The sequence below is a fragment of the Tupaia chinensis genome, unplaced genomic scaffold (genome assembly GCF_000334495.1).
Source record: "Tupaia chinensis unplaced genomic scaffold, TupChi_1.0 Scaffold000685_1, whole genome shotgun sequence".
NCBI classification, from domain to species: Eukaryota; Metazoa; Chordata; class Mammalia; order Scandentia; family Tupaiidae; genus Tupaia; species Tupaia belangeri.
The window spans coordinates 1,726,900-1,739,368 of record NW_006160208.1 but is presented as its reverse complement, the minus strand read 5'-3'; the positions used below and the strand labels follow the sequence as shown (position 1 = coordinate 1,739,368).

General features: G+C 43.3%; 1 protein-coding gene across 5 annotated transcripts in view; it reads left to right on the top strand.

The window, feature by feature from the left end:
• Window positions 1-12,469, top strand: part of IRF2 (interferon regulatory factor 2) — a 116,219-nt gene that overhangs the window by 70,787 nt on the left and 32,963 nt on the right. For all 5 annotated transcript variants that reach the window (XM_006160432.3, XM_027776604.1, XM_027776603.1 and 2 more), the window contains 3 exons: window positions 498-674; window positions 987-1,033; window positions 10,210-10,327. In XM_006160432.3, the coding sequence (XP_006160494.1) occupies window positions 498-674; window positions 987-1,033; window positions 10,210-10,327 (342 nt within the window). The remainder of the gene's footprint in view (window positions 1-497; window positions 675-986; window positions 1,034-10,209; window positions 10,328-12,469) is intronic.

The following is a 12,469-nucleotide window of genomic DNA, read 5'->3' as shown; positions in this document are numbered from 1 at the left end:
GTTTGTGGGGTGGCCATCCCCACGGGGGGGGTGGTTTCTCTCTTTCTGTCTCTCTGTCTCTCTCTGTCTTTCTGGCGAACACACACGCCCTATAGCAAAAACCTCTAAAAAAAAATTAAATAAGGAGTTATTTGCAGGAATAGACTTTTTACTTAATACTTGAGAGTCAGATAAACAAGATACACTCGAGTTACTTCTGCCTGTTGGCCTTCAGCCTTCCAGCATTCTGTATGACTTATGTCGATTCGCCATTTATTATTTTTTCTCCTAAGCTATTTGGTAGAACCAGGATAGCCAGCTTATCTCAGTTTACCCAGAATTAGGTTTTAAAAATAAAATTTCCAAATCCCAAGAACCTTCTCAATCCCAGACAAACCAGGATGGTTGGTCACTGTAGGTGTCCCCTGAGTACTACCTGGCCAGCAATGCTGTTTCCAGAAATTTCTCACCGTGTGCCTATTTTTTCCCTCTTTTTTAACCTTTGACTGTTTTGTTAGGAAAGCATCAACCAGGAGTAGATAAACCTGATCCAAAAACATGGAAGGCGAATTTCCGATGTGCCATGAACTCCTTGCCTGATATTGAAGAAGTGAAGGATAAAAGCATAAAGAAAGGAAACAATGCCTTCAGAGTGTACCGGATGTTGCCCTTATCTGAACGGCCTTCTAAGAAAGGTAAAGCTGTTTGCTGATCAAACACATCACTGAAGAGAGACCGCAGGACTTTGTCATTTCTTTACTTCTAAAGCTCGATTGCCTTCACAAGTAGAACACCTTTTCATATTGTAAGTGATCATTCTGCCCTTGCCTAATTCGGAAAAGTGACTTTCAAGTGACCAGAGATAAGAAAAGATCCATTTGAAATTTTAATCATGTACAGATTCAAGCAAAAGGTTCATTAAGAGTTTCAGAAAGAATTAATCTGGGAGATATGTTGTCCTGCATAGCCTTTGGGAATTAATTTAAGTCTACTTTTCTTGTTTGCAGGAAAGAAACCAAAGACAGAAAAAGAAGACAGAGTTAAACATATCAAGGTAATCTTTGGTTGTTCAGAGAGAAAGCCAAAGTTGTGACCCTATTGATGATTCATAGCCCATTTTCTAAAAATAAGTAATAAGAGCTCTACGGGTTGTTCAGTCTTTCTTCTTTTGCTGTTTGTTTTATGTGCTTTACATGTCTCCCCTTTGGCATGTACCCACTTGCAGACCCAGGTACACATAACCCCTGCTTAATCCAATTTCACTGAGAAATTTATGAATGAAGTCACAAATTCACACTGAGCTTGACAGTCAGAAGCCTCCATCTGGTCACTACAACTGTTGCCAACTGGCCACCTAGTTGCAGCTCAGTTCCAGCATCCACTTATGTCTGATACTATGAGTATGTTTTTATGCTATTAAATATATTTTAGTATACATTAAGCATTAGGTACTTCTGTGCATTAGCTCTATTTTATATATAGTCCATGCCAGGCCATTGAGTGAGGAACATAGTAGTCAACTCAAGCACTCTGGTAGTATGGTTCTCATTCCTTTCTGCCACAGTGTAGAACCATCGTATGTAGCTCTCAAGGGTTTTCCAGAGGGATATATATGTCTGTGAGCTTTGCAATAGACGTGGTAATCTGAACTCCCCTGAAGCTTGAGGATCTTTGTGCACAGATTGGGTAGCCCTTGTTCAACAGTGTGAGAAGAGGCTGCTATCCCATGGAAAATTAGGGAGGGCTTGAGCTTCAGTGGCTAAGGGGAAAGCAGACGCTAAAGTCTCAAACCTATCAGAGAGAGAGAGAGAGAGAATGAGAAAGCAAGTTCGCTGACTGTTGGGTGCAGGTGAAGAAACCGGGGCTCGCTCGAGACCATTGAGTGACAAACATCTAAGTAAGTCACTTGGTTATTGAGAATTGAACTTGAAGAAGATACTAAATATTCTGATTTCTAATAACCATTGAAAAAAAAAAACAATAGCTTTTCAGAATGCACAAACTCAAAAACAAGCCAGTAAATTGAAATAGTTGGGAAGACTACAAAATAATGTCCTTCAGATAGAAAGTTAGTAGTTAGATGTTCAGGGACCATGCAGCTAAATCGTTACAAGTTTCCGAGCTGTTCACCTCTGCCATGGAAAATAAACGCTTTAGGCAGAGGATTTTAGTAGTGATACTTCCAGTTTCATTTTCAGTAGTTTTAGTTTGCGGCTTATTTTAAATATAGCACAGTATTAAGGCCTAATTTGGCTTTAACTTTATTGTGGAAAAATTTAATGACATAGAAAGAAGACAGATGAGTAAAATTTATCCCATAGACCATCACCCTAATTTCAGCATTAATCAGCTCAAGGCCAATTTTGTTCCATTGGTACCGCCACCCACTACCCTACTTTCAATATGAAATTGCAGATATTCAACCATTTTTGACTTACAACACAAATTTCAGTTGCTTGAAGCAAATTCCAAATATTGCATTATTTTTTCCATAAGCATTTCAGCACATATCTTTAATAGATAAATTCTCTTTAAAAGTACCACAGTTATCATTATTGCTCCTGAAAAACAATTGGCAGTAATTTCTCAATATCATCAATATTCAGCCAGTGTTCTGATTCCCAGTTGTCTCATAAATGTCTTAACTTTAATATAGTTTGTTTACTTGAATTAAGATCTATATAAGATCTACATGTGAATTTTGTCTCTTAATTTTTTTAATCTGTAGGTTTCCCTTACCTTACTTTTTTAAATATTTATTTTTCTTTACAATTAAAAAAAAGACCTTGTTGTTAGCCTATATTGAGTTTCTTTTAGTTTAGTGTTTTTTTTGTTTTTGTTTTGTTTTGTTTTGTTTTGTTTTTGGTTATATGATGGATGTGCTTGCCAGAGAGAGACAGGGAGGGAAAGTGAGAAATCACACCCCACTCCTCCTAGATGACTGTGTCACAATCCCTTATTCCTTCTCCTCCTTTTTCTTCTTGGGATTTTGGGCACGCACACACACACACACACACGCACACACACATGCACGCCCAGTGTGATTTTCAAGCCACAAGGTCCAGGACTCAAGTGGGTCATATGGGATCCAGCACCTTCTCTTGCACACCACCTGCTGGCTGGAATTTGCTACAGTCTTAGGTGTGACTATCATATTTACTACTATCTTCACAGTATCTAGCTCAGAGCCTGGCACAGAAGGGCTATTTAAAACATATTTGTTCACAGGATAGATGCATAGGCACTTATTGCCTAAATAGATGCATAATGACTATCACACGTGAGGTAGGAGTGAGGGGATTTACTGTTGTGCCTAATCAAAATGAATGGCATAATAGAATGGGCTAACACACTTTGCTCATATATATCCATCATATTCCAATGAATGTCAGTTGCCAATGATTATAAGATGCACTATTATTTTATGTATGAAATATATACAGAAAGAATGACATATAATCAATCATAAGACACACCCTACTTCAAGGATGTGGAAATGTGAAGAATGTGCATCTTAGAAGGATGACATAGTGTAAGGGATCTGCAGTCAATCAGCAGAAGGCAGTGTCTCTCACCTGGCATGAGCCAGCTGGGAAGGTACAGCTCTGGTTGGGGGTTGGTCATCTTGACTCAGGGAAATAAGTGAAAGGTTCCCTTTAGGAACAACCATGTGGATCAAGTTTCATCTCAGCAAAGTCTCTATTACGAAATCCTTGTCTAAATACAAATGATAAAGAGAGAGTTAGCACTTAAAACTTATTTCTCAGGAGCACATTGCTCCTTCAGCAGAAGACAGATAATTCATCAGACATGTGCCCTGCCTAACTTTTGAATTTAAATATGTTTGTATATGGCTTACAATGTAATCGTGGGACGCAGATAAGGCCAATGGCCTTCCCAAGGTCTGTGGTTCAGGACAGCCAAAGCATTGTATTGACTTATTGTCCCTGTAGAATGTTTCAGAAGTTAGTTCTCAGTTGTCTAGATCTGTACAGTCAAAGGACTTTATCTTTCTGAGCTAGTAAAACATTACTTTCAGAACACCTAAGCTTCAAGGTCACATGTCCTATGTAGATATGTAATTGGATAGACTAGGTAGGCTTCTTCTGTTTGTCTTTTATGTCATAACTGGCAGCCTAGTCGCCAAGTTGAATTGAAGTCTTAGTTAGCAAACTGTGCTGAGAGCATGTGGACTGAAGCTCAAAATTTTTCTTGGGTCACTTAGAATATTTACCTCCATGTTCTGCGTTCCCCCTAAGGAAATAGTTTCTGCAAGACTGCAAGACCCAAGGCTCATTGGCCATGCACTAGACGCAGAAATGCCACTTCAACTTTCTTTGATATTCTTTTAGTGAGTATATCCTATTTACTCAGCAAGCCATGTTTTAGTTAAACTCACCCCTATCTGTGTGGAAGTGACTGTCTAGTTAGGAGAATAAGAGCAAGAAAAATAATAACGAGCAATACCGGGTCACCCAGCATCAATGCATATGTGTGTTTCAAAAAATGCCATGAGACATACTGCTCTGTGGGATTCAGGCAAGGCCAAGAACCGTAAGGATTGAAAGTAAAACAGAAGGGTGGTAGTTGACATGTTTGAGCTCCTACCAAGTTCCAAGTGGTAATTATTATCTCATTTAGTTCTCTGATGGGCAGATATTTAGGAAATGGAGGCATAGAAAGGCTGAGTCATTGCTCTGAGATTGCAGTACATTATGGGAGCATTGCAAATGATGAATTGAATTGAAATGATGAATCCAAATTCAATCAGTTCAACTCTAGAGCCCATGTCCCCCCTTTTTTTAAAGAGAGATTTTTTGCTATAGGGCACATGTACTCGCCAGAGAAACAGAAAGTGAGAAATCACCCCTCAGCAGAGATGACCACATGACAATCCCTTCTTCTCTGTTCTCCTCTTGAGATTTTGGGCATGCACACACATGTGCCCAGCGTGAGTTAAGCCACTGGGAGCAAGACTTGAACTGCAGTTGACTACATGGGAGTTCAGCAGTATAACCATTATTGCCATCTGCTGGTCCCAAGTCCATGCTCTTTTACATTACCCAGTGCCTCTCAGCCTTTGGAAGCTGAGGGACCTGAACCAGACTTTGGGGTGGACAGGTAAAATGGTAATTTCCCAGCAGTGGGAGGCTCCTGAATGAAAGCTGAGAGATTAGAGCGGTTGTGCGGTCTTCTTTTAGTGCGCTGGAAACTCTCTTAAATAGAGCAGGAGTTGTGGGTGAGAACAATGGAGGGTAAAGATGTGTAGGAAGGGTGGCTATAAAAGCCTACTTCCTGCCTCAGGGTTGTTTGCCACTGAAATAGACATACTTTGAAACTGTAAAGTGCTTCTAGTCAATGCACTAGTGTTGTGCTGGAAATACAATTGAGAAGGGCATCTAGAGAAACTTGATGAAGGCTTGGTCTTTATTAGTTCTGAATGTAGACCTCTCGGTGGAAGTTGCAGAAAAGCATGTGTTGCTTCAGCAGAATGTTTTCATAGAGCTGCTGGCTCTTGACAGTGAGGTGAGTTGGATTGAAATGCAGTGTGTACCTTGTCACTGTTCAAAGACAGGCAAATGACCACCTGCCAGGACTGCTCCTAGAGCAAGCCCTTCATGGGTTGGTCGAGGTCTTCAATTTTTAAATGTTGATCAGATGAAAACACATGCCAGCAAGTCTCTTGAAAAACTGATCAAAGCAGAGCTGTGCTGGATGAAATAGGTTATCAGGCTTATCCTGCCCGGTCTGGTTCCTCCCTGGTCTGGTTCCTCCCTTCCTCTGTTGGTGGCCTTTGCGAGGGCTGCTCGGAGCACAGTTTGAAAACTGTTGGGGTAAATAGCCCCTACGGATGATTTTTATGAATTAAGGCACAGTTGAACTCCTCACAGTAGAAAACTGCTGTGTGTGATGGAACTGCTATGTAAGGGACATCTTTCTTGCAGTGAGAGGGGAGGAGAGACTGCAGTAGAAAGTGTGGGCAGAGATGCCGGCCACTGGAATGCAGAGGAGACATTTTTCCAGAGTATGGAAGAGGCTATGGAGGACATAGACAGGAGTGAATGAAAGAGAAAGCCTCTGAGATCCTAAACCTCAGAGAGGGAAAGTTGAGAATGGTGCCCATTTTGTGGAGAAGCGGAGTTGTTGACCTTTGAACATGTTGGGCTTAAAATGGCATGGAGCCCCGTAGAGCATGTATGTGAGATAAGGAACTGGATTTAACAGGTGTAGAGCCAGGTAAGTGTTGGAGGTGCAGATGGATGGTTATTTGCTCAAGAATGGTATTGGAGGTGCCTTCTCTGAAAGAAAAGCTTTATGATGTGCAGGTAGGGCAGTTATTTAAAAAAAGACCCAAGGAGAAGAGGGAAAGAAAAATGAGCTGAGGGAAGAAAAGTCAAAAGGGAAGATGCAGTGAGAAGGGGGAGGAAGAGAATGAGGATGGTCTGGTTCCAAGGGAAGAACTTGGGGAGGGTTTTTTCAGACCAGCAGGAGGCACCAACTTGATTGACTAGAGCTTCTGTACTTAGCAGTGTTGAGGCTTCTTCAACCCTACTAAGTTCAGTTTCCTGTGAAGCCCAGCTTTCAGCCTGAAATTTTGGTTAGCACAGACTTGGAAATGCCCTTAAATTGGACATCCTTATATTTGGCTTCAAGGAGACTGGCTTTGTATAAATGAATAGGGCGTTTTAGGGCGTGGGAAGTGGATTGGGAGCCCTTTCTGTTAAACGTTAAAGGAGGAGAGATCTAGCCAAAGGATTTTGACACATGAATGACACAGAATGGGCTGGGAGTGGAGGGATGAGGGACGTGGGCCAGCAGAAACCCTCTGCAGTCCTGTACTGCTGACCCACCCCCGAGTTCACCCCGCAAGCATAGCTTTGAAAACAGCCAAAGGTGCATTTTTTTTATAGGTCTAAAGACAGCCAGCTTTGCCCCTGAAATCTCTCATGTACTATTGCTTCTGTTGAAAATCTTTTAAACTGTAAATCCAACCTTGGATTCTATAATTACAAAAAAACATTCTTAAACACACATATTTGGCAGAGTTAAGGCACCATGGAGAAATCTGAACCAAAGCATAATCTTTTTTGGTTTTCTCTGGAAGGTGGCAAAAAAGATTAGAAACGAAGAAAGCCACAGGCTACTTGTTTTACAGGACAGTCTATATCTGCAGGGAGAGGGAACAGGAGAAAGTTGGTTCAGATTCAGGCCAGGTTATGATGCAGCAGAGCGGGGTGCAGTTGAGACAGATCACCAGAGAGGACCTGGAGAGGCTGCAGGCAAAGGCCATTCAGGACCTGCAGATCTCTGTGCACAGGTGACAGAGGAGCTGTACATCCCTTTGCTTAATGTGGTGTCCTTGAATTTTTAATATAGATTAGATAGCCCTACTTCTAATCTGTTGAAAAATTTTGACTGAGTATAGTGAGGATCCTTCTTTCGTGGGCTTTGTTCTCCCTGGATGGAGACCTTTCAGGGAGGTACTGGCTATAGTTTACTGTACGACTTACTGTATTGTCATCCTTCCGGAGTGATAGTGTCAGTGAGAAGGTTTGCACTGAAGACTTTGAAATTGATAGGCTTTTGGGACCAGCAGTTGGCATAATGACTGTGTCGCTGGATTCCCATGTAGTTGACTGCGGTTCAAGTCCCAGACCCAGTGACTTAAACTCACGCCGGGTGCGTGTGCGTGTGTGCCCAAGGTCCCAAGAGGAGAATGGAGGAGAAGGCATTGCGATGTGGCCATCTGCCCTGGGAGGGCGGCTTCTCGCTTTCTGTCTCTCTGTCTTTCTGGCAAGCACACATGCCCTATAGCAAAAAAAAAGAAAAAAGAAATTGATAGGTGTTTAAAATTTTTTTTTTATTTTTTTATTTTATTATCATCATAATCTTCTTTCTATTACACTAGATTACATATAACTTTAAGGTGTTTAAAATTTAATGCGGGAACGGCAGGGGTAAAAACAGTTCAAAAAATAGTCTCTTTAAATCTCCATTGATAGAAAATACTGCTGTATTATAGAAGTGTAGTATGGATAAAGGTAGAAATGGAAGGAATAGTGTTTAAAATAGTCCAGTTGGAGTCGCTATTGAAATTAGTGCAGGACAGAAGGGTTTATTAAGATGGAAAACTCCTGCGATGGCACCATATTGCATGACCAAAGACAAAGTTCAGCTCCTGTATCTCTGCAGGCTAAAAGCAGTATGATCTTGGAAAATTAATTGAGTCTCTGAGTCATACTTTTCTCAAGTGTAAAGTGATAGAAGTATCACTTGCCGCTAATTAAACTGTAGATCATGTGAAACACTAAGAGGTCTTCAATTGAGAAATCAGAATAATTTAGGTTTTTAAATCTGTGCAAGTCTGACAGCCTCATTACTTTTACTATAAGAAACCTAGAAACAGAAAGAGTAAAATATAGCTTAAGACATCCAAAGAAACCCATAAAAATGAGCAGTTCTTTCCATAATTTCTTCAGATACCCTGTACTCAGGGCCTTTTGAGGGAATTGAGGAAATGAAAGTGGAATAATGAAATGTCCAGCATGCACCATTGGGAAGGGAGAGTGAAAAAGGGCTTTTAAGGGGCCATCAAGAAAGGACGGTGCCATCGAAGAGGTTGGAAATAGTAGCAGTCAAGTGGTTGAGGTTGTAAAGAAGGGAGAGTATAGTCTTCCCTATTGGGAGTCAGAGTATGGGGTCGAGGGAAAAAGACTTGAGTCATTGGATTTGGAAGGCCAGAGTTTTATGGGTGACCTTTGACCATAGAGAGCATTTACTTAATAATAAATGCCATGGAGGGGCCAACAGATAGCATAGCAGTTACGTTGCTTGACTCCCACATGGCCAACCATGGTTTGAGTCCTGGACCTGGTGGCTTGAAAATCATGTCAGGCACATGTGCATGTGTGCCCTAGCTCCTGAGAGCAGGATGGAGAAGGAATTGCAGCATGGCCATCCCTCCCGTGGGGTGATTTCTCACTTCCCCTCTCACTGTCTTTGTTTCCTTCTCTCTCTGGCAAGCACATGCACTCTAAGGCAAATCTTTTAAAAAAATTGTGAAAATATGGATTTAAAGTACAACTGTATCGGGACCAGCAGATGACATAGTAATTATGTCGCTGGACTCCCACACGGGAGTGGTTCAAGTACTGGACCCAGGACTTAAACGTGGTTCAAGTCCTAGACCCAGAGGCTTGAAATTTACATCAGCCACATGTGTGTGTGTCCCAAATCTTGCCATCCCTTGCTTCAAAGCATTGTCACAGCTGCACCACACGATCCTCTGCTTCTAGTCCTGTGTTCCTTCTGCCCCTCCACCCTCTTTCCCATTTGGTTCCTTAGAGTTGTCCTGTGGCTTTTGTCTGACTTGAACTCTATCACAGAAGCAAATGCAGTCTAACCTTGCAGAAAAGCTGTCTCATCAAAATGTCGAACGTCAATATGAGCCTTAGGACGGGCTTTCCCAGGGATGGTTGCTAATCTCAGAGGGCATGGAGGGCTCTAGTGCACTCGAATAAAGTGGAAACGTGGAGCTCTAATACGGGGAAGGACTTCATTCTCATCATGTCATTAGTAGGAGTGTGTAGCCTGTTGGACTGGATGGGATATCCAGGTACTTGAAGCGCATTTAGATGGCGCCTTGCCAGGTTGGACTCGGGCCAGGGAGAGGGAAACTTCAGCTGTGAGTGTGGCCCATGCCAGCCAGCTACCATGTGCAGGATGCTCCGGTGGCCAGGGTCCATGGGAAGCCACATCTGAGGAGAGTTCATCCACAGCTTCCTCAGTAAAGCTTTTCCTACGAAAAAGTCATAAAGTGGTGGCCTCATTCCCTCTTTAGAGAGAAGGCGGAGAGTTGACTCTTTGGAGCACTCTCTCATAGCAAAAGACTTGGAATCCAGGCATTGCAGCACTTGACAGATAGTTATGCAGCTCTGCTGAACACCAAAGTGATTGCTGACAGGTGAAAGGCTTTCCTAAAAGCCAGCCACACGTGCCGGTACCATCTTCTCGAAGGACAATGGAAGAAACTGAATAATACCCAGCCTCATGCTCTGTGTGGAAATGCGCTGCATTAACTCTGAGCCAATTTTAAAGGGTAGGAAGTACACTTGGGAGACAAAAAGGAATGACCCTAGCTCAAGAGAACAGATGGAGGGTAGAATTTAAGCTAAGAAAAGGGAGGGGGAAGGAAGTGTTTTCAATTCTTTTTTCTTTTCTTCTTCCTAGCAAGAACCAGTTGAGTCATCTTTGGGGCTTAGTAATGGAGTGAGTGATCTTTCTCCTGAGTATGCGGCCCTGACTTCAGCTATAAAAAATGAAGTGGATAGTACGGTGAACATCATAGGTAAACCGTTTCGACATCTCGTTTTTATACACATGAGCAGCCCTCTAGGGTCTAACACTTTGTAAAACAGTGAACTTGCAATAACATAGTCAGTGGGAGGAGGTCCTGGAGCCATCTCAGAGTGCGGATTTTGTTTCTCAGCCCCCAGATTTCAGGGCTGAGAAACAAAAGCCTTTGAGGATCAGATAAAGGAACTCAAATGGGTCAGCCTCAAGAAAAGGCAGCCGAGGGTGTCTTTTCAGGAGGGTCCAAGCGGATGGAATGTTTCTTTTTCCCCGGTAGCTAGACTCAATCTTTCACTATTTTGTTGTGTGGACAGAAGTGTTATTTGTTAAACTTGAGAACCAGGGAAGACAAAGGCTGTCCTCATGTGTCGTCTCAGCAGTAGTGCCACGGCAGCCTTGTCACCGAGGTAGTGTGCATTGCACAGACGAAGACACTGAGGTACTGGGACGTGTTGCCAAAAGGCATACTCTGATTTTTTTTTAAATTCCCAGAGAGTGTGCACTCTCACCGGAGAGAGAAAGAGAGAGAGAGGGAGAAACCAACCCTAATGGGGAACAGCCACGCCACATTCCCTTCTCCTCCATCTCTATCCTTTTGGGATTTGGGACATGCATGCACATGTGCCTGGCATATTTTTTTCAGGCTGAGATTTGAACCAAGGTTGGTCACTCTGCCACAGGGTCAGCCCTTGACAGATACTTTTGAGCCCCTCCAAGTATCAGACTCAGTACTACTATGAGCAGGAAGTAGATTGGGGAACCAGGCAAGCCCAATTCCCATTTTCCTGGAGGGACACAGGTAGGAACAAACTCACAGATGATGACAGCATTCCCTGGGTGTGATAAATGCTACAAAGGATGAGGAAGGAGAGACGTGAGAGAATGCCTGGGGAGCCCGATTTAGAATGTGGGGTCTGGGAGGAGCGGTGTTTCCCCTGAAGGGAGGTGGGCAGCTGGGAATGCAGGAGGCAGGGAGCAGGACTGCCCGTGTGCACCCTGGGGAGGGATGTGGACTGGGCTAGAAAGGAGCTCAGTATGGTCCTAGGAAATGGACATTGTCCCTTCAGGGAGGGAGGCAGGAGGGTCTCATGGGGGCCTGTGCAGCCGTGGTTTGGAGATGAGATTTATTCCCAAATAACTGGCAGGAGTGTGTGTGCGTGTGTGTGTGTGTGTGTGTTCGTGTGTGTTTTGTTTATTTTAGGCTTTTGCCATAGGGCACCATGTGCTCGCTGGAGATAGTGGAGAGAGACAGAGAGAGGGAAGGTGAGAAATCATTCCCTATGGGGATGGCCACGACACGATCCCTTTTCCTCCATTCTGCTCTCAGGATTTTGGGCATGCATGTACGTGTTCAAGCTGCTGAGTCCAGGACTCGAACTGTGGTTGACCATATGGGAATCTAGTGCCTTTACCACCATGCCACCTGCTGACCCCTTTTTTTTTCCTTAAATTTTAATTTGAGTATGACATGGATAGTAAAGTGCCCAAATGTTTTACATATGCACGCGATGTGAACACCAGCTCTCGGAGGGTTCTAGGCAGCGGAGTGACGAGCTGCGAATCACATCTTCATGAATTCCCACTGCGGTAGTGAGGGAATCCTGCATCTCGAGTGGAGGCCTGGCAGTACACTTAGGTCCATTCTGGATCTCTCGGCCCAGAATCCAGAACTGAGGCTTCTTTGGCCCTTGGGTACCTTAGGGTCCATTAACCTTTGCTCCATATTTTTTTCTTTTCTTTTTTTATTTTGAGAGGTTTTGGCTATAGGGCGCATGTGCTTGCCAGAAAGACAGAGACAGACAGAGAGACAGGAGGCAAGAAATCACCCCCCAGTGGGGATGGCCATACCACAATCCCTTCTCCTCCATTCTCCTCTCGGGATCTTGGGCACACACACACACATGCCCAGCATGAGTTAAAGCCACCAGGTTTGGGCAACTGCCCGCAGTTGATTGCGCGGGAGTCCAGCGACATAGCCACTACGCCAACTGCTGGTCCCCCTTTGCTTCATTTTGTATACAGTCAGGGCTTCTGAGAAAACAAACAGAGCATAGAACAAGCCTCATGTCTGAGATCTTCATCTCTACATTCTCAGTTGAACATCAGCAGGACGTCACGGTCAGTACAGATGTCAGTA